General features: G+C 53.3%; 1 protein-coding gene across 1 annotated transcript in view; it reads left to right on the top strand.

The window, feature by feature from the left end:
- The window catches only part of JPH3 (junctophilin 3), a 57,671-nt gene that overhangs the window by 17,874 nt on the left and 18,697 nt on the right, over window positions 1-21,100 (top strand). The window contains exon 3 of the mRNA XM_040615610.1: window positions 20,785-20,909. Coding sequence (XP_040471544.1) covers window positions 20,785-20,909 — 125 coding nt within the window. The remainder of the gene's footprint in view (window positions 1-20,784; window positions 20,910-21,100) is intronic.

Below are 21,100 nucleotides of genomic sequence, written 5' to 3'. Positions count from 1 at the left end.
GGTGATAGCCATCACTTAGGAGGTACTGGGTTATTTACCCCATTTCTCCCAAGCTTCTTTAATAAGCAGGATGATACCCTGGGCTCCTGGGATGCTGTTTGCCTGTATCCTCTGTCTGACTTAAAGCCAAGAGGAACCATCCCAGGCTTGGCCTGTGCTGGGAGGATTCCCAGCTATTTCTGTTCCCAAAAGAGGTTTTGAGTGGAAAAGCAGTCAAATCGCTGGCTGCAGCTGATGCTTGGGGAGGGTTTGCCCTGCCCGAGGCTCTGCTAGAAAGCAGCAGATCTGGGTGCCCAAATAATCCCTACAAGCCTCAGGAAGCTCCCACTTCTCGGGCCGGCTGTAACCATTATGGAACTGGTCAGTGATTCAGAGCAGGGACCTGATCTGGCTGAAAACCAGCGGGAGGGAGGTGGGGAAATGGGTCATTCTAATTCTAATTTAGGTTGAAGTAGGGTCCGACTCCCAGCTCGAAGCCAGGTCCACTCGAGCACCTTTTAGGCAGCTCCCAAAATGCTCCTAAGAGCTCCGTGACTTGCAGTGAGCTCCCAGGCAAGGGTGAGCCCAGAAGGAAAGCTCCTCTGTCAAATTCGGGGCTCTTTGCGTCACTTTTGGGGGGTGGTTTATTAGAGCGTGGTCATTCCTTTCTGTTTCATGAGCGAGTGCTACATATAGCAGCCAGGCTGGGGAAAAAGGGCTGGGATTAGGGGAAAAACCCAGGTACCTCCTCAGTCTCCTGTGCTGGATTAATTGTTGGGTCTCAATCATTTGTATGCGGAGTCACACTTGAAATCTTGATCTGCGTGTCTGCCGATGACTTATCTGCAATATGAATGAGACTCCCAGTCCTGCTTTGGGAGCATGTATTTGGGCTCGATGACGTTTTCAAGCTGATGTTGTACCAAATTGTTGTCAAAGCTCTGGGAAAAAAAAAAAAAAAAAATCCCACTAGATTGCCAGGTAGGAAACAGGCTGTGGAGCAGCAGAAAGACCAGATCTTTCCCTGTGATCTGGGGAGGTGAATGACTTGATACAAAGGCCTGAATTCTGGAAATGTGGAGATCTGGTCTGCCTTGGGATGCTGGGTCTGAGACCTGAGTGAGCATCCTCCGTCCCCAGGTGGTAATGGTCCTGGAAAGCCACAAGAGTGGGAGTTGGAAGAGGTTTGAGCCCCCCGTGTTAGAAATGTTTAGCGAGCTCTTGGCATATAATGTTCCACCTTCTAATTATGAGACAGAAGGGGGAAAAAATAATCAAGTCAGACAGGAATGCCAGGGCATGAATACCTTCCTCCCGTGTACTGGCTGGGGTAACATGGTCCTGAGCTCTGCTGGAGAGCGGCAGCAGTGCTGGGATGGAGGATGCAGCCCATGATCACACATGTGCATGGGGGAGGAGAAAACCTGTGGGATTTGGGGACCACTCAGAGGACCCCTTGCATCATCAGTAAAGATGCAAAGAAATAAATGAATGGGAGTGCAATGCTTCCAGCGTACTCGGTCAGAGGCTGAACCTCCTGGTCCCATCAGAAGATGCTCCATGAGCAACCTGCCATCTCCATCCTGCAGCCCAGCTCCCTCCACCGTCTGTGCTCGGTCTTAACTAGTCTGTTCTTGACTAGATACATGCAGAAAAGAAAGCAAGAGCTGGGAACCCAGGGCTTGTCTCTTTTTATGGCACAGCCATCGCCTGCGGTGCACAAGGGCTGCTGGTGTGTTGAAAAGCCCTTTATTGATCTGCTGCACAGCCCATCTCTCGCTGTGCGAGCCAGGGACAGGCAGGCTCCAACGTGATGCTGTGCATTAGCGCTGGGTTACCAACAGCAAATGACATCCATCCCAGGAATTTTTGCTGCCTGTGTTAATGGCTTATGCTGAAGTCCCCAAACCTATCAACGAAGATCCAAACCATTCGGCTACAGCCAGGCAGGATGGCAGGATTTAGGCTTTGCTGGAGACGGGGGGCAGGCAGGATTAGGTGGGGGTACAGGCTCAGCCCCGACGTCTTGGAGGGTGTCTTGGGTTTGCAATTTGGCTGCATGCAGGATTGGCCCAAGGAGACCTCGACATGCAAGCAGGGAGAGCTGCTTTGCCTGAAACCTGCCCTCCTTCAGCTCAGCCCTTTGCAAGGGTTGTTTTTGCAGAAACAGTCCCTTAGCGTGCGGAACCAGAAGAGAGCATGGTTTTACAAACCTAGAACCAGCTAGAAAGGCTTTCCTATAATTACTCCGATTAATTTTAAAGCTTCTAAATGAATAAACATTCCCCTACAGTGCCCACACCAAATCGCATCGTCGAAATGGAAAGAAATTCACAAAACAGGCAGCGGGTGCATTAGCAGAGGGGTCCTGATGCTCGTTTTTGGTGGCTTTGGGGCTCAGGGGTGCAGTATCCCCCATCTCATGCCACCGTGAGCTCTGGCTTACCAGCATCTGGGGGGTTTATAACAGCACTGGTGTGTCTCTGTGTGTGCGTGCGTGTGTGTGTGTATTCTCTTCTGTCTAATAATATGGCTGAGTTCACTCTGCAGCCTTTCCCTTGGTGGGGGAAAATATGTGCCCACCCACGTATTTCATTAAATTTGTAAGAATTCAGTATTTTTGAAAACTCTACCGCTCTGTCAGATTTGGTTGGAATTGGCCAACACGTTCAAAAGTTATTAGTGTGGGAGTGATGGCATATAGATATATAAACAGCACAATCACATCAGTAAGCCCCATTTCCTGAGGAAAGTAGGCTAAAAACATAGTGTACTGAAGACAAGTAAATTGGATCCTTAAGGTTGTTTTAGCCTGAACCGAGTGCAATGTTATCGGCGACACGGAAAGGTAAGCTCATTTAAGAAATAGTTTCTAGGTTAGGTAGATGATTCTCCTAAATTTTCTTTGATGCAATTAGAAGGAAAAAACACTTTCTTTCTCCTCCTCTATCTCCCGTTCGCTGAAATAGTTTGTGTGAAGCCGGTGGGCGAGAAGGGCTGTGAGTCAGGTCTGAAAAACTACCGCTGATGGCAACTATCTGTTTTCAGAGGTAGCCGGGGAGGGAGCCCTTTTTCACCCTGTTTAAAATGAAGGTGCAGGGTGTCCTCGTCGTGCCGTGGCATGCCTCGTGCCCTTCTTGTATCAGCCAAGAGCCATCACTCTTTCTGGTGCTGTCCTAGAAGGATGGAGGATGCACTGGAGACACCAGAGCCCGTCTCATTAGTGCTAACATTGATACCTGAAGCAAACTGTCTGTAGGCACTGGTGTGTCACGGTCGATGAAAATAAAATATCCAGTTGAGAGAGGTGGGCCTTTCTGGCTTGCAGCATCCTTGGCTTCCAGCACAGCCGCTGGCCCTGGAGGACAGATGCCCAGGGAGCATCAGGGGAGCTCAGGACTGACTCCAGCTCTCAGTGACGGGTGATGGCAGTTTTAATGCTGGGCAGACAGACCCTAATTCTCTCCAGCATTTCCTTCTGCTACTACAGCTCCAGGTTTTGTAGCTAGCGGCTGGACTACTTGTGAGAGGAAGGGCCGCCAGCGGCTCTAGGGTTATGAATCCCAGAGATGGGTGACATTTGGCAAGCACTCACCTCCTCTCCAGTGCAAGCTTCACGAGGTCCTGTTGTTCAGCACCTTAAAATAACAGCTCCTCGGAGCAGCCGATGCCCCAGCACCCCGGAGGGGATGCTGTTCTCAGGTTAGTCCTAAGTAATGCACTTCCAGGCCTAATTACAGCTAAGCCATTCACCAACGATGAGAAAAATATAATTAAGCTCAATAGTCTCAGGAGGAGTTGGGCCACAAATTAGCACGGTGTCATTCAACTTCAGAAAAGGAAACTGAAGAAGAAAAGAACAAGGAAGCGAATAAAGACAACCTGGCAGTGAGGACGGGTAAAGGGAAATGTTTGGACTCAGCATGGATGCTCCTTCAGGATGCTGCAGTGAGGGCAAAGCATCCATCCGCGTTTGATGTACAGTGGGGAGCGAGGAGGCAAGAAAAGCCCCGGAGAGCTAAACAGCAAAGTGCAGGAGGTTGTTTGAGCCAAACAGGTATTTTCTTCAGAAAAATGGAAATGCAGCCTGGGCAAAACCCACAGAAAAGAATAGATTCTGCAGTTCTGATCCCAAACATTTTAAGTTGCGGTAATGTCACTACCGGCAGTACACCGAGCCATAATAATGCTGCTTAATGCTCTCTCAGGCCTGTGCCTGCAGCTTTGCAATTGTACTTAGCTGCATTTGATTTAAGGTTTCTGCTGGCTTTTCTGATGCCCGGGGGAGGTGGCTGCGGGGCTCCCGCATTAGTCTTGCCCTAATCCCCGCCTCGTGTGGCTAGCGGGGCTTTCGCTGCAGATGGAGAGGGGAGAGAAGGAGGGATGCGGATTGAGGGGAACGTGGTGGCCCCAAAAGGACAGTCTGTTCCCTTCCTTGGGTCAGGATGGAGGGGATGAGCCAGCAGCAGACCGAAGCTGAAATGGTCACAGCTGAGCTGGCTGCAGGGATGGAGCTGAGTGAATGTTTCAGGGATCAGACCAAGTGTGCCGGGGCCTCTCGCCGCCTCGCCCAGCCCCTCTTTGGGCACCTCTGGGTCCAGGGAGGGTTCCTCTGCTTATGGCCCTTTGGAGAAGCACTGCCCCTTTCCCTGCTGAGGCCACGGCAGCCAGCTGGAGCTTGGGGCTTTGCAGGAGTCACCTCATCCCATTAGCTGGGGAATGATGGGGTCACTGACAGCATCACCTGGTACCCACTGGATCTCATGCAAGGAAAGCATGCACCCTCCATCCCTTCCCATTCTCTCCATCCTTTCCTTGAGGGGTGCAAAGAGACAGGCAGGAAAACACAGAGGGGATAGATGGAGGTGACTCAAAGGCTGAGATCAGCTGGGGCAGGAGGTAATTCTCTTTACTGCAGCATTTTCTTTTTCCTTCCTGCCCTCCCTCTCCCCAAACAGCCCCCGTGCAATGCAGAGGGGAGCAAAGCCCGGGTCTAGCAGCCTCCAGCAGGCTTCACCATTGACAGAGAGCTGAGCTGTGGCAGAACACGCCGCGCTCTCTCCGCCACCTCCCTCCCCTCCTCTGCCCGTGCCCAAGCTCCCGTGTGCTGACAGGGGTCAGGCGATACCGCAGCGGCAGAGATTAGGATCAGCTGTTCTTCCTCCCGTTCCTGCCTTGCTGTCAGCCGGGATGACACGGGTACCTCTGACTCGGCAAGTACACTTCCCACCTCTAGTCCAGGACACTTGAGAAACAGTGGATCCCCAGATAGCATCCTGAAGCATCACATCCTTACCCGTTACCGGCTCTTGGGTGATCTGCTGTCTGCACCGTGACTGTTTAAGTCCTCCTGCAATGCCAATTTAATAACTTCCTGCTCAGACGGGATTTACAGCATTAAGCCCTTTTGTGGCTGTGTCAAAAGTCAGGACTAGCTGGCACGCTCTCACAGGGCCAGCACTGTGTGTCCCTAGCTGCCACCCCGCTGCCTGCACTGCAGTGCAGGGGTGGAAGGGCACATCTGTGCGCAGACATGAACAGGCTGGAAAATTGAGTGCCTTTCATAGGAATGATGCTTTACAAAATAATCCAACTAGAAAAACCGCAGCAGAGTCTTTTAGCTTCTAGGCGAGCAGCTCCGCGCTGTTTTGCTAGCCCCTCTCCTGCCATCGCTCTCCCATCCTTCAACCACGACCACTGCTCCCAACTCTGTGGCTCCTGCTGCCTTCCCTCTCCGCCGAGCCAGATGTGAGCTAAATCGCCCCAGCTCCATGGCCCAGGTGTGCAACATACATTCTTATAATAATTTCCAGCAGTGCTAGGACATGGTGAAATAACATGGGCAGAGTGGAGATTCTCAGCCCATTGGATTCACCGTGGTCGGAGCCGGCTCTGCCCCGCTCCCTGCGCTCGTCGGGGAGGATCTCCAAAATCCGTGCGGTCCTGGCAGACAAGGCTTGTGTCACAGCAGGCATGCAGCAAAGCATGGCTGGAGAGGATGCTTTTGCTGTGGGTGAAGCAGCAGAGGGGTCTTGGGATGCAGGAGGAAGCAAAACGCCTGGTGGGGATGGGATGGGAGAGCCCTGCCAGTGCCAGAGGGTGATGTGCTGGTGCCTTTTGCAGCAAAAAGCGAGACCAGATGGGAACGGGCAGGGATGGCACTGGCCGGCAGCGAGGCAGGAAGGACAGGAGGGTGATTCACTCCTGGCAGCCGCCACTTCCATGGGAAGGGGCTGCCCCGGAGAGCTGGGCAGGAGGTGGGGGGCAGCGTGAGGGGCTAAAGGGGAGGAGGAGGAGGCTGACACCACACAGCAGCCCATCACAGCTGGGATCATCTGACTGGTTTCTAATCTGAGCCTTTTACCTGCTTAGTGCATGGGCTGGGCGGCCGGCACTGCTGTCCCGCTGCGGCTGGCCCTGCTGCAGAATCAGCCCTTCTCGGGAGGTGCTGCAGGATGATTTCAGCCCCCTGAGCCGGATTAGATCCCCCCACTGACACAATAACCTCCTGCCTGCCCTGACTGCTTGCACAGCACAGGAAAGACAGAATGAGCTGAAGAAGAGGATGGTGAAGCCTCTTCTTCTTCATGCTGATGCTTCTGGGTGGAGCAGCCCATCATCAGATGGGGAAAAAAATGAAAAAGCCAACAACAATAAAAAGCCAGCCCCTGATTTTCCTTTCTGCTGCTTCTCCTATTCAACGAGCAGAAACTGCAGCGTTGCTTTTCTCAGCGATCTTCGGGAGGGAAGGGAGAGATCCTCCCCCAGCCTGTGCAGCTGCCTGGCAGGCAGGCTGGCTTGTAGCCCCACCGCTCCCCTCCATCCTCACCCTCACCCTCTGCAGAGTGCAAGGGGACTGGTGAGGGTGCACACAAACCTGCAGCTGGGCCCAAGGGCCAGATGTGGGGGATGCAGACTGTAGCACCCCAACCCGCTGCTGCCGTGTCCCACCACCCTAAACCCCCAGCCATGTCCGTGGGAGCTGCTGCACCATGTCCCTGCCTGGTCCCACGCTGCACCCCAGCCATGCTGCACCCTGACGCTTGGGTAACAGAGGAATGTGAAGGGGAAGGTCTGGGGTCCCTCCACTACAGCCATGCTGCCTTCCCATCTCGTGAGAGAGCCCTGCGTGCTTTTTTTCCTCTCCCAGCTCCCGTTTTGGGTTTCCTGGCATGCGTTCCTGCCGGCTGCGCTGCTCCCGCCCCAGCTGCCCACCCACATGCTTCTCTGCGGCAACATCCCCAACACCCCCATGCTCCTGGTCCCCCCAAAGTCCCTTCCTCCCTGGAGAGAGGCAAAAACAATATCAAGAGCACAACAGAGATGAAAATACAGAGCTGAGCAAAAACAACAAGTATATGAGCATCACTTCTCCCTGCAGCCAGAGACTGGGATGCTGGGGTGACTGGCACCACCGTGGGGGGAACACAGTGGCCAGGCTGGGGGCTTCCAGTGCTCTTGCAGTTGGTTTGAAAAGCCTCAAGCAATGAGGTTTCTGTCGCTTCTGCCACGCAGGGCAAATGACAAGCTGCCCTGGCTTCCTAATCCAGGAAATTAAAGGATTTGACCATAGACCCTGCTAAGCAAGTTTCCCCCTTGAAAATCCCAGGGGGATTTAACCCATGGATTCAAACGATTATCCCTTTAAAGTTGTGACTAAGAAAGGTCCCAATTCTTCAGGGTGCTGAGCACCCTAAAATCCTGTTGTGGCAGCGATGTGGCCATGCCTTGTGCTCAGCCCACCATCCAGCGAGACCTTCTTTTCAACTTTAGCCCACCTCTGCCACCACTGTTTCAGCAGCGGGCAGCAGCCCTTTGACAGCAGGGCCTCACTGCAGTCACGGCCTGAATCCGCTCTGCCCTGTCCCCAAGTGTCACCCTCCAGGGACATGACATGTTATTTGGGGACGGTTGGTTCTGGTTCAGCATCAGTAGCAGCCTATGTGGGAGACAGGCTGTGTGCACCCCGATGGGAGATGGGTGGGCTCCATGCCAGCAGCGCCAGGTCTCATTCATGGACCTGGATGGCAGAAGGGAGCACGGTACCAGGCCATAGAGCTTTGCCAAATTAATTCTGCTCAATTAAAGCACATCTGGTATCCTTCCCCAAAGCCAAATCTGCTGGAGACTGAACCCAAGCAAGGTTGGGTCAGTGGACGCCCCACTGTTGCAGCACTACCAAAGCTAGCCAGCTGCTACAAGGCTCTTACCATCCCACACCAGGTTAACTTCAGTGAGTAGTTCCCACACCTTGCCCTGGCACAGCCACCGATCCCCCACAAGGTTTCAAAGGTTCATCTACTGTCTGTGCTGTTTCTCCATCCTCTTCAGGCCAGGCCACCCAGCTTCTGCCTCTGCAGCATCCAGATCCTTCCTTCTCCAGGCTCCTCACCCAGGCTCCCTGCTTCTCCCAGGGCCTCTCCTACACCCTGGGTGCTCTCCCTTCTCCCTCCTCCCTCTGCTTCTTCTAGGTCTCTCTTCATCCAGGACTCCCCTTCCACCCCCCTCAGAGCTATTTAACTGCTTAGCAGGAACCAGCCACAGCTGCACATCATCCACGTCAGCCAACCCACCGCCCCTGAAGCCAGCCCACAGCTGTATGTTATCAGTGTTAACTAACCTGCCTTCATTCCTCTACAATTCCTCTACGCTCCACCACGAAGTGTCCTTGTGAGCCTCAGTGGCTTGGAGATGCTGCCCAGAACCCTGAGCAGCACTTCCTTGGGGAAGTGCTTTCTTCCCTTATGGAGAAGAAATAGGTTTGTGGGCTCAAAGCTGGACACAGTGGTCACGGTGGCTGTCCCAGAGCCACCCTGCTGGCAGGTGGCCACGGCCGGTCCCCATCCAATACAGCAAGATCCTTGGGGGAGCTTCAAACAGCCGTGGCAGGTGGCAGCTCTTCTCAACTCTTCGGTCCTGGGGACAAACCCTCCGGGAAAGCAGTGGCAGAGGTGAGAGCCAGGGCTGAGGCACTTTTCCAGGGGGAGATGTGTGGGGCAGGGCTTGGGCGGGGGCTGGTAGCCCTCCAGCTCACCCGGATCGTGTAAATGGCCTCTCTGGGGAAGCAGGCTGCAGCCTTCTCTCCGCTGTCTGCCTGTGTCTCTGTCTCATCACCATAGCATGGAGGTGAAACATAAATAATTAAAAGCCCAGATTCTCTCCTGGCAGAGCTGGGCTCCGAGTCCCTTCCCTTGTTGTGCTTCTGGCTGCTTAAGTGGAAATTTTCAGGGGTTTTGCCTTGGAGGCAGCACAGACCTGCAAACCCAGGGCGGGCTGCCAGCCTTGGGGCACGTCGCTCATCGGGGACCCAAAAGGGCAGGTCCCCAGCGGCAGCCCCCCATCCAGGGGGTCCCGCAGGGTGCCCGGGTCCTGCAGGGGCGAGCAGTGCCCAGCAGCTGGGCATCAAAGCTGGGCACAGGCAGGCGGCGGGACTGAGCGGGCAAACCCCACTGCGGACCCAGCAGCTCATGCACGACCCCCCCATCTTGAGCAGCTTCATGAGAAGTGGGATGTTTATTTGGGGGCACAGGCTGGTTTTTGGGCTCCTGGGTGCTCACAGGCCCCCATGTGATAGGGAGGAGAAACCCATGCGGGCAGCGGGGATGAGGAACGCGGCTCCTTTTGGGTGGGCTCTGAAGTTTGAGGCAGGCAGGAGCTGCTCGTTGCTGTGGCAACTGGGATGCTATATTATTTTTTCCCCCTCCCCAGTCGGCAGGGCTGTGGCCAGCACTCGAACCACAGAGGGGTCTGCCCACCCACATCCCTGGGGCACCCCCAGCCCCTCTCCCTCCTGCCTGCACCCACTGGGGCTGTGGAAGGTGCAGGGGACCCAGCAACATGTGCCATGGGGCCAATGCTGCTCAAAAAAAAATATAAATAAATAATTCACCAAACACTCCTGTCCTCTCCATCCCTCCTGATGGGGACCGGAGTTGCAGGCACTGGTGACAGCAACCTGGCACCAGACTTATTTCTGCAGTGGTTTTAGCATCTGATGTTGCTTTTAGCAGGGCCGGTGGTGGGTACTGTTTCCAGCTGAGTTTCTGTGCAGGTCTGCGTCCAGCCGAGCTGCGCAGGGCTCAGCTGCAGCAGGGGGTGCTGGTACCCTGCGCGCAGCCAGGCAAGGTCCTTGCCCCCACTTGGCACCTTCCACGATGGCGTTAGGAGCATTTTTGCTCTGGGTTGGCATTTTCTCGTCGTTCCTGGGGGTTGCTGGTGTGCAGACGTGGGAGTGGGATGTGGGAGTGGGGGATGGAGATGCTGCTGCCGTGTCCCACATGTGGCAGGCTCTGTCTAGCTGCTTCGGGGCCAGTTGCCCCTTCCAGCAGAAAAAGCTTCCCCGTGGTCTCTGGGTCCATGCTGGCGAGGCTGAATGTGGCAAGAGGCACACAGAGCGGTGCCCATCGCCCGCATCTCACACCAGGGAATCAGCCTCCTCGCAGCTGCATGGAGCAAGACATGGATGTATTTGCTTTCCAAGCATCCACTAGGGCCCTGGTGGTCAAAATACGTTTTCCATCACTCAGAAGACTGGACCGTTTTAACGTATCCCTTAGACCTCTGTCACATCGCCTGGAGAAGAGTCCTGTCTCCTATCCCATGGGGCTGGAGGTGGTGGAGAAGTCCCAGAGGGCGAGGCTGGATATCAGTCCCCTCCGACAGCTGGAGAGCATCCGTCAGTGCTCCTGAGGCCGTTTCAGCTCCATGTCTTGGCCTGAGTCCAGACTGCGCTGGAACTAAAATATTAGGTTCAGTTAAACGAGCTCGTCATTGGCTCTTTTTGCGGTTTGCTCTGAACTGGGGTGGGTTTTGCTGTTGGCTGAGTAAAACGGTGCGTGGCCAGAGGCACGTCAGGGGATGTCCCTGTCCATCAGCCCATCACCACATCACCAGGAGAAAGGAGAACGGTGAGCTCTGTGCTGCGCTGCCTCTTTCAGGCTTCTGTGGCTCCAACAGCAGAACAAAAATTGCCTGGAAAGTTCATTTGCCAAATGTCTGTTTTGCTTGAGGTGACCAAAACTTGTGAAACTGCCAGAGTGTTTCAGCCAAAACCCGAACGGGGTGAAGGGTCAGGAAAGGAAAGAAGACTTCTCTTTGCAGTTCTGTTGTGTTTTGCTTCAGAATTTGGTTTGACTCGTTCATTTTCAGGCATCAAAATGAAACTGAAATTTGGCAGATCTGCTTTGCTTGTCTGCCATCACCTCCCTCACCTGGAGTTTTTCGCTTGAACTCCCCAAATTCTCTTATTCTAAGCACTTTTCCCTTGATCATAGGGAAAAGCCTCTAATGATTCCCAAAGGGCTGGGCTGTGCCGATGGCTCCTCGAAGGGATTTGAGGGCTTCGCTTACCAGAGGCTCTCTCGGTTCCTTTGCCCATGGCTTGCTTCAGTTTCTCTCTCTGCTGCATTTTTCACCTTTGGCATTGAGGTTTCTAGCCCGCTCTTCATCCCATGCATGGCATCATCCAGGCGAGGAAGGTCAGTGTGAAAAACGGGAAGGAACGGGCTGGTTTGGGGACCTTCTGGTGATGGAGGCCAGGCTGGGATGCTGCTGGTCCACCAAACCCTCCACCTTTTGATGTGCAGCCTGGGGCTGGACATGGCAGGAGGGGGTACCCAGTGTCCACAGCGAGCCAGGCTTTTTCTAATTGCCTTCCTCCATCCCACAAAGGTTGCTCCAAATCTGTGGCTGGACCGCTGGTGATTGTGTCCCGACCACATCTCTATCCTCCTCTCCTCGGTAAATCCAGAAAGATGGGTAGTGTTGCACCAAGCCACCCATCCAGACCCACCGTGGTCAAACCTCCCACCAAAAACCCGGCATTTCCCTGGCGTAATGAGCAGGGACGGGCTTGCGAGGGTTCTGGCAGTGCCGCCTTTGGAGCCAGCCTTGCCCGGAGACAGGGCGATGCAGCCGGAATGCAGGATCCAGCCTGAAGTTATTACAGTCAGCAGCATGTACAGCCAAACTCAACGCTCCACATGTCCAAGCAGGCTGAGTTATGGCTGCTCGGGGAGCTATAACTTGGCCTGTTGTGCATTTAAAAATCTCCACCCGAATGCGGCATTGATGTAGGGCTTTTCTGCTGTTCTGTTTTTGCATTTGATACACACAGTATAGATCTGCAGTGTGCGGATGATCCAGCGCTGCCCGCGTTCCTTGGAGATTTCATGCCTTCGCTTGCTTTTGCTTGGGCTTTTTCTTCTTTTATTTTTTTTTTTTACTTTTCCAAGGGTTGTTAGTGATTTCTTCCAACCTGTTTTGCCTCCTGCCTGAAAGTGGCAGGCTCGTTTGTAATGCGCTATTTTTGCACAGGGTTAGAAGAACATTTGTGGCGTGGTTGTGCCTTTGGGATGTATGCGTGGAGGGCTGTCTGCTGGCACTCCGTGAGAGCAGGGGATGAGGAGGGGGACATCAGCGTTTTCCACTTCCATTATGTACATTTTCCATTACGTACGTGACAATTATCCAGTAAAATCATGGAAAACTGCCCCACTCAAAGTGTGACAGCTGGAAAGCAGGCAGCATCCCTCCTGCTCATTCCTTTCCTTTCCTTGAAGCTAGTTCTGCCCAAACCCTGCTCTGAGTGGGTTCCTGCAGGTTTTGCATCTCTGCCCATCACTTTCCAGAAAACAACAACGCTCCCGGCATCGCTGCAATTATCTCATGCACTCCCCAGTTTATAAGAAAAGGGGAAATTCCATCCTCGGGGCTGGAGTTTGCTCTTGCTGCCTCTGTGTCGATTTGAGAGATTGCTGCACCGCTGCCCCACCTGTGATGCCAAACCTGCCTCCTTTGGCAGGCCAGGCTGGGGCAGCGGTGGGACGGTGGCACCAAAGCTGGCCTTTCTCCAGGGCAAAGCCCAGGTCCTGCATGCGCGTCTGGGCTGGCAAGCACCAAAGCACCGGGATGGGCAGGTACTGCCTGGCCGCGTCGCTCACCTGCATCCTCCGTAGCTTCGTTACAAGTGACAGATGGCGGGAGACGAGACTCCCTTTCCAGATGTTAATTATCTTGTGAGCTGTAAATAACATCTCGGGGCAGCTTGCACATCCTCTCTGGCACAAAAGACCCATCAGCTTTACCCTTGCCAGGGGGCAAAAAATTAAAAGGAAGGAAACCCACTGGGAGGGAAATGCATGGGGCTGCCTGGCTCTGCTTATTCTGCATGTCCCTTGGCCAGAGAGGAGTGCTGGAAGCATCCTGGGTAACGGTGGCAGATGTGCCTTTGGATACCAGCTCCACCTGGCCCAGCCCTTTGAAGTCAATGGAGTTTGATTTTCTTGTGCCAGGCACTTTTTTTGATAAACAACAACAGGAATAAAATAAACAAATCTGAGCAGCCCCGTGACCGGTTTGGGATGATGGCAATAAGGCAAGCTGGAGAGGATCGTGGCGTTACAACCCTTTGGCTGCGTCATCCTTCTCTGCTGGAAAAGACCCAGCTCAGGGTCCCAGGGGATGCCTGGGGATGAGAGCAGCCGACACGATCACCGTGCAACACGCTGCTGGCTGTGGGTTGGGCCGTATTTCTCCCAGGATTTTGGGGATGTGACATTTGATTGTGGCCCATCCCTGTCCCCCAAGACACCATGACTTTGCACCACTACGTTGTGAATTCAGTTCTCCAGCAAAACTCATTTTATCTACTTAAAGGCAAGGCACAGGTTGGAAGAATGCAGCCCGGGATATTTTTTTTTCGCTTACTCGATTTTAAAAAATGGTATTTCAGTGAAAAATGGCAAATGACGCCTTGGTGAATTTGCTCTCCATTTGTAAGCTCCAAAATTATAAAGGTAGAGAAGAATCTGGCACAGGTGCCTGGAGCAATGAGCTAAATGGGAAGTGGCTCCATCCCCGTTTCCATGAGTTTCAGAGACCTTGTGCATGCTGTGCCCCAGCTGGGCCACAGGCACCTGCTCCCCGCGAGGTCTCCCAGCTGGCTTGGGAACGGTTTCCCCTGCGACGTTACATTTCCCAGTGTAAAACCACAGGGAGGCTCGGATGTGGGCTTTTGGCCACAACATTTTCCATCCTTCTCTGTGTTTTGTTTTCTTGGGCCGTAACAAAGAAACGCATCAAGGGGTTGGAGTTTTTTTCAGGATTATAGATTTTTCTTTTTTTCTTTTTCTTTTTTTTTTTTAATTCAGAACTTTTCTCTTGAAATGTGACTTTCCGAGCAATTTTTCCAGGGCCTGCAATAAGCATCCCCTCCACCCCATGCCCCCTCCCTCCATCCCTTCCCTCTCGCTGTCTGGTGACGGGATGTGTCCCACTCCTCCTCCCAGGGCTGGTTGCTCCCCGCCAGCTCGGGCAGGGGTGGTCCAGCCTCCCACCCCCAAATCTCCATCCCGAGCTGGGAAGCCTGGCAGCGGGATGCGGGGAAGCCAGGCTTTCTCTTTGCTATGCACAGCACCTGCTTTCTGTCTGGCTGCAAAGAGCCCGAGCAGACGTTTTTGGCTGCATTACGTCATGTCAGAGGTCACATTAGCTGCTTTTTTTCTCTTGATTAAGAATTCCAGCGCTGGGGGGGTGGAGGAAAAAGCAGGCGGAGGAAGCAGGCAAGGCAAATATGCTTGCGATAAGCAGGTAAATGGGAATTTATGCACAGATAGCTAATTGGTGTGTCTAATATTCCACCCCCTGAGTACCGGCACTGTATTACTGCCTTCACAAATCACTCAAAGCGAGCCTAGCGCAATAACAACCAAGCCAGGAAAGCTGTGAAAAGAGTCAAGCTGGAATTAAGAGTGGGTTTTATCGGGGCAATAAATGCCAGATAGGGAAAATAACAAACAGGTTGTTAATTGCTGCCATCTCCCCACTCCCTGAAGGAAATGTCTAGACAGAGCCTGGCCCTGGGTCGTGCCTACCCCGGCCCTTGCTGTCGGGTTATTGCGCCCGTCTTTTGGGGCCAGGGAGGTGCTGGGTGCGGGGTGCTGTGCCCGCCAAAGGCTGCTGAGCCAAAGCCTGTGCCAGGGGCGGAGGGAGGCAGGATGGGCGCTGCAGCCCTCCCCAGCTCTGCCCTAAATCAGATGCTCCCGCAGAGGTAGAAGCCAGACAGTCTGCAGCGGCTATTAATAATTCAGTCCCAATTTGTCCCATCGAGGAGAGCGTGCAGACCAGCCAAGCCCGCCCTCCTTGCGGGCAGGGGTTGAGATCCTGCCCTGAGCAGGCAGAGCCTCCAGCCCTCCCCGCCGCTGGTGGCAGCTATCGATCCCCGAGGGATCGGGAGCGGGAAGCGCCTCTGCTTCGCTGCGGGATGTGGAGCGAGGGGATGGATAGCCTGGGAGAGGTTGCACCGCGCTCCCCCTCTCTCTTCGGCTCTGGGGTTTGGTTGCTGGCATCGATCACTCGGGGGCTTTTGCTTTGTGTTTCTTGGTGCATCTCAGCGCGATGCCATTAGGGCCGGATCCTGCTCTCCGCTGTGCTGGTGGGAGCGTGAAATAACCCCTGGCGAGTCAACACAGCAGAGGGACTCGCGCTCATGCAAGCCTGGTCTTTGCACGTGGGGAGGTCAGACCAAAAAATTCCTTCTCCACGCCTTGCCCAGCCATCCCTTCCCAGGGATAAGCGCATCCCGACGCTTCCCTGTGCAGCCCTGAGCCAGCCCCGCTGCAGCCGCCGCTGCTTTTCACCAGAGCAAAGCACCCAGTTTAAATGCCCAGCAAATACTCTTTCTGAATTTTTCCTGAAGTGTTTTCTTGCAGTTTGTGTTTGTTTTAATTGAATTTTGCCATTTGAAAAATACATGACCCGCTGTAATGGAGGGGGAGAACGTGCCTCCTGTAGGAAGATAAAGAAGCATTTTAAAAAACAAAACAAAACAAAAAAGCTGCCTGATTACATATTGACCTGAGAGACAAAGTGAATCCGATGGAGCCAGCCTGGCCCCTGAGGAAAACTTGAGGCTGTTCATTATGTCCCAGGATGAGCTCACTGGCTGGTTAACCCCATCCTCGCCACTTGTGCGTGCCCAGAGCCAGCGGCCGGGAAGCCTTCAGTGAAGGCTGCACGTGGCAGGTTTACGTGTTTTCCATGAAAATGTGGACCACAGGGTTTTCTGCTTTTATACGGTAGGAGGCGTTCAAAAAGCTGCATGGAAGAAGGCTTTAATAATAGTTTTAATAATTTTCTTTTGATCTCAGCTTTCTCACTTCATTGCTGGACAGTTAGATTGGTCTGTCTGTCACTCCTGCCCCTCCATGCGAGCAAAGAAATGGAAAACAAGTGGGAGAAGACAGAGAACCCCGTTGTAGTTACCAGGAGCTTGGGGTTTTTGAGCTCCCTTGCAGGAGGGTTGATTTGTAGGTGTACAGGCAATACAGGAAAGATTAAGACCTAATAGTCCTGTTGAAATCAGCTCGGTGCTGAGCAAAGGGTTTAGGGCTCGTTGCAGCCCGGTGCGTGCTCCTGTTGAGGAGCTGGGGCTCTCTGGAGAGCTCAGGAGAGGTTTCCATCAGCTCTCAGCATGGGACGGAGGAACGCTGGGGACCTCCATCCCTACAGCAGGATCTCAACAATAAAGCAGCAGTTTCATTCTTCCCTGTCCAGTCCCACTGAGGAGAGGATCCCTTGGCCGAGCTCTGAGTTCCTGGGGGCACCAGAGAAGCCAGGAGTTTGCCTGCAAAAGAACTGAAATTCCCCAGCAAGAGCTGCCACGCGAATTTTGGAAAACAGACCTTCTTTTCTAGAAATCTTGCCCATACGATGCTTTTTCGCATTTAAACCCCAAACAATGCAGATTTCCCCCTGCGTCCAGCACGTAGCTTGCCTTCGCCCCAAACACAGTCTGCTGCCTAGTTTTTTATTGAAGAAGAGCATGTTTTTCGTACAGGGGTGCAAGAAAACAAAGAACAGGGATGGCAAATCCCTCATCTGGTTCCAGCTCACCCTTTCCACGATCGCTGCGCTCAAGCAAAGCTGGATGGGGAGGACTCAGAAATGAAGCAGGTTTCTTGTGTCACCGGGTGCTCTCCCTGCAAGTGTTGGCGTTGCATTTACAACTCCCAAACAGACCTGTCTCTGTTCAGAAATGTTTCTGGTGTTCTGTAACCTCGCTCTAATTTCCAGGGTAATTTTTAAGCAGTTTGTCCCACTTGTTCTCCTGCCAAAGCGGTCCATTAACCTAAACACCACTCGAGCCCTGCCTGGGTTTAATTTTGCTTCCTTTCTTCCTGAAACCGTCAGGTGCCACAGATTTTGCTGAGAGCTCACCCGCTTGTTGGCTAAACCGTCCCCGAGCACCGCGTTTGCAGCAGAAGCCCTTGCACTGGCTCCTCACTTACGCAGAGCCAGGCCAGAGTCACCGTTGGCATTCCTAAAAAGCCAAGTTCTTCCTCACAAATTGGTTTATTCCAGCTTCTTACAGATTAGCTGGAGCTGATAAAGTTGGCATTATGAACCACTCACAGGTACTGTCCTTTCCCTTGTCGGTTCTGGCCAAATCACAAGAGATCTGCAAAGATTTACAGAAATCTGTTTGGTTGTGATTTTTTCCCTGCCTCCTGCCAGTTCTTCTTGCCAGTTTGACCACTTGCCCGGTCATCCTCCAAGAAGAGTGAGTCAGCTTGGCAAAAAAATTAATAAATAAAATATTCCAAGCTAGTCCCAGCTTGGACTCTCTGCCCTCACCCAAACCAGACCCTCGGGTCTCAAGAGCTATAAACCACCCCCTCCATCACCCCTCTGGCTCGTCCTAGCACCATCCTTGCCGCAGCACCCGTCCCCGGTTCAGCTTGGGTGGCGAAGCGCACCAAAATGTGATTTGGAGGTGACCGTCCTCCAAAGTCCCTCTCCGGCCACCTCCGGCACCCCGGGCTGCAGCGCTCCCTCTCCCCTGTTCACCCGCCGGTGGCAGAAGGGACCAAGCCGAGCATCTCCCAGCAGGTATGCAGCTTTGAATCAACTCCAATCAAACAAGAGGGTCACTGTGCTCCTGCAAACACCACCCTTGGTCCAGTGGGCTTATTACGGGATGGAGGGCACCACGGGGGGGTAACAAAGGAGCAATGCAGGGGGATCTGTTTAATTCCTCCCGCCTCTGAGCATCCCCAGCCTCCTCCTCCAGCTGCGACGAATCCACAGGGAAGGATCCAGCCTTATTTTGACTGTGGTTTCCAGGACGGCGTCTCCGTCTAGGAAAGATTTATGGCAGCGCTTACGGCAGGAGAAGAGTGATTAGATCGGGCCCCGTCTATATGTCGTGGAGAAAGACCCGCTTTACAAGGAAATAAACTCCAGCAATTAACTGGGGAATTAAGATTTAGCGCACACTACGAGCAGCAGGCATGTATAAAGGAGACAGCTGTTAAATTTAGTACGTGACAAAGTCATGAGAACGCTAACTGGATTACTTGCATTTATTTGGGAATACTTATGTATTTTATTATGCAACATATAGATCACCATAATTCTGCTTTTCACTCTGATGGTGCCTCTCCTCCAAGAACCTCAGAGAGCATTACAAACAATTAAGCCTCCCCGCGCAGCACTCAGCGTTACACCCGCTTTGTGGGCATTGCGTATATTTAAATCAGAGATGGCTTAATTAATATGATTGATTTTTAACTCCTTCTGGGTCAAAGCCCCAAGTTGCTGCTCTTCCTGGGCTGATGTTGGAGTCCAAGGGGATGAACTAGTCCAGAAGTTGCTGGAGTGAGTTTTCCAGGGATGGAAACCCATCCGTGCCCCAGGGATGGTGGTTTTGACCCATTTTGGTGAAAAAAGGGGAGGTGGTGTACACTGGAGAGGGGAGCATGCCTTGGGTGGTGGCTGCACGTATGGGTAACCTCCCGCTCTGCAGACACCTTCGTGTGTCCCCAGACCCTTGGAAGTGTCACAAGCTGCTTTTTTGGCACTTCCAGCCTCCCTCCCTGGCAACAAGTGACAGATCATTGCCTCCAGTTGCATCTCCGGGGAGGTGTATGGGGAGGCGGCGTGTAATCCTGCCTGCTGAGTTTGGTCCAGACACTCTCAGACGTTATTAATCCTTTGTATGAGGGCAGAGGGGACTGGCAGCCTGCTCTGTAAATGTGCTGCAGTATGGGAGGCACAGTCCCTCCCCTGAACAGTTTTCAGCTTGAGGAGACACTGGAGGGATAGACGGATGGAGGATTTTCAGGAGCTGATGTCTGGACCACTAAGAAGCTCCCGTGGAAGATGCTAGCTGCTGTTTTAACAACCTCAGAGGGTCAGCAGCGTAATCTTAAGCCTCAGGTAGCACCGTCCTTGGCACTGCGGTGGTTTAATTGATGCATCTGATGCCCCAGCCTTTCCCACTGACCACGTTTGTACCAAAACCAGGAGCAATTTGCACCTCTCCCAGCAATTTGCTGCAGCTCCTGCTTGGAGCATCCCTGCTTCTCCTAAAAGAGCTGAGCTGGGATACCTGCCAGGGGATGGAGCTGTAACATGCTTGTCCACTCCTCCAATCCTGCATGAGTGTTGAGCAGAGTGAGCACTGGACCCAGGGTGGGTTAAAAACTATTTAAAACCAATTTTTGGTGGCATCGGTCAGGGAGGACCTGCGGGACCTGCAACAACATCACGGCAGCACCTCCGCCACCTTTGATAGCTCCGGGAGAACAGGTCGTGTCCCACTTCCTCGGCTACTCCAAAGCAGCAAATTTATATCAATAAAGCACTCATTAGAGGAAAGACAACTTGTCAGCACTTTAAAAAGAGTGACAGGTCGGCTCTGAGGGCAGGGACCAGGCACCTCACCCGGGCTTAAAGAGGTGACAGCACACAGAGGCCCGCCCGCCCAGTTTTGTATCCACGGCTGGTGCTGCACGATGCAACGCCAGGCACATTACTGGCCCTATTTTCCATTTATAGGAGCCTGTCAGAAATGGCACTCCTCTTCGAGCAGATGTCGAAAAATTAGAGGGAATTCAGAGAGCAGCAGAAAAAAAAAATGATTAAAGGAGATGGAGGGCCTGATTTTGGAGGGAAAAGAAATCAGATGAGCTATTTATAACGCTGCCTGCACCAGAGTGGGTAGGAACAGGCTTTTTTTTTTTAAAGTGCCTCGATAGCTCAGCTAAGGGGAAGGGGCAAACCAGCCTTTGAAGGATGCTCACAGAAACGCTGCAGAGGAGCTGTATAAGAGGGTGTAAATCCTGAGCAATGGGATGAAATACCATCAAACACGAGTGTCTGGGGAATCGCCGGTAATGGGTGAGTGCAGGGAACAGTCGCTCATCCAGAGTGGAAAAAAAAAAAAAAAAAAAAGCCCTGATAAAGATGTGTTAAGGGGTGGTAGAGGCGGTACCGATGGCAAGCCCCCGCTCCTACCTCTGCTCTTGGTGACAAACTGTGCTTGTATTTACATCCAGCATTTTACGCAAAACGTGGTGACGGGGGTGGAAATCTTCTCTTTTCCATCTAAAAGCAAATGTTTTTGGTTAAAAAAAAACCCACCGGCTTTAAATTCAGGTCTTCATCCCCAGAGGCTCACAGGAGATGCAGGCAGAGGTTGCTGCAGATGACTGCGGGGCTGGGGTACCCCACGGAGGGATGCGTGATGGAGGGGGCCAGCCTGCTTTGGGGTGATGCTTCCCCGGGGGAACGAACCATCCTGCCCCTGTTTCCAAGTCACCTGGGTGATTTGCAGACTGAGAAACAGTCCATGAACATGTTGTTGATGTAACATCACCCCCGACCAGCCCCAGCTCCCGGTGGCAGCTTCTCTGTGGCAGCTGAAGGGGTTTGGAGCAAAGGGGTTTCGTGGGGGGCAATTTGCCTTTGGTCTGCAGAGGGAAGCTGCCTGACATGGTCCTTGTCTCTCTGGTTGCCTTGCAGGACCTCTCACTCCAGGGCCAAGGCGGAGGCGGCTGTGACGGCGGCGCAGAAAGCTCAGGAAGAAGCGCGGATCGCCAGGATCACTGCCAAAGAGTTTTCGCCTTCCTTCCAGCACAGGGAAAACGGTCAGTGCGTGCTGCTGCGCCGGCCCCGCTCCGCTCTCTGCCCCAGGCAGCCCCGCAGAGACCCCAAAACCCCCAAAATGAGCCCTGCGCGGTGTGGCCACAGCTCCCGGACCTCACCGGGACTGTTGGGGTGGGAACCTGCCCTGTAACACCAGTTTTCAGGGGTTTTAGCACAAAGCTTTCGATATTCA

The sequence above is a fragment of the Falco naumanni genome, chromosome 15 (assembly GCF_017639655.2).
Source record: "Falco naumanni isolate bFalNau1 chromosome 15, bFalNau1.pat, whole genome shotgun sequence".
NCBI lineage: Eukaryota > Metazoa > Chordata > Aves > Falconiformes > Falconidae > Falco > Falco naumanni.
Note: the sequence above shows the minus strand (reverse complement) of the source record. Positions and strands in the feature narration are given on the sequence as shown.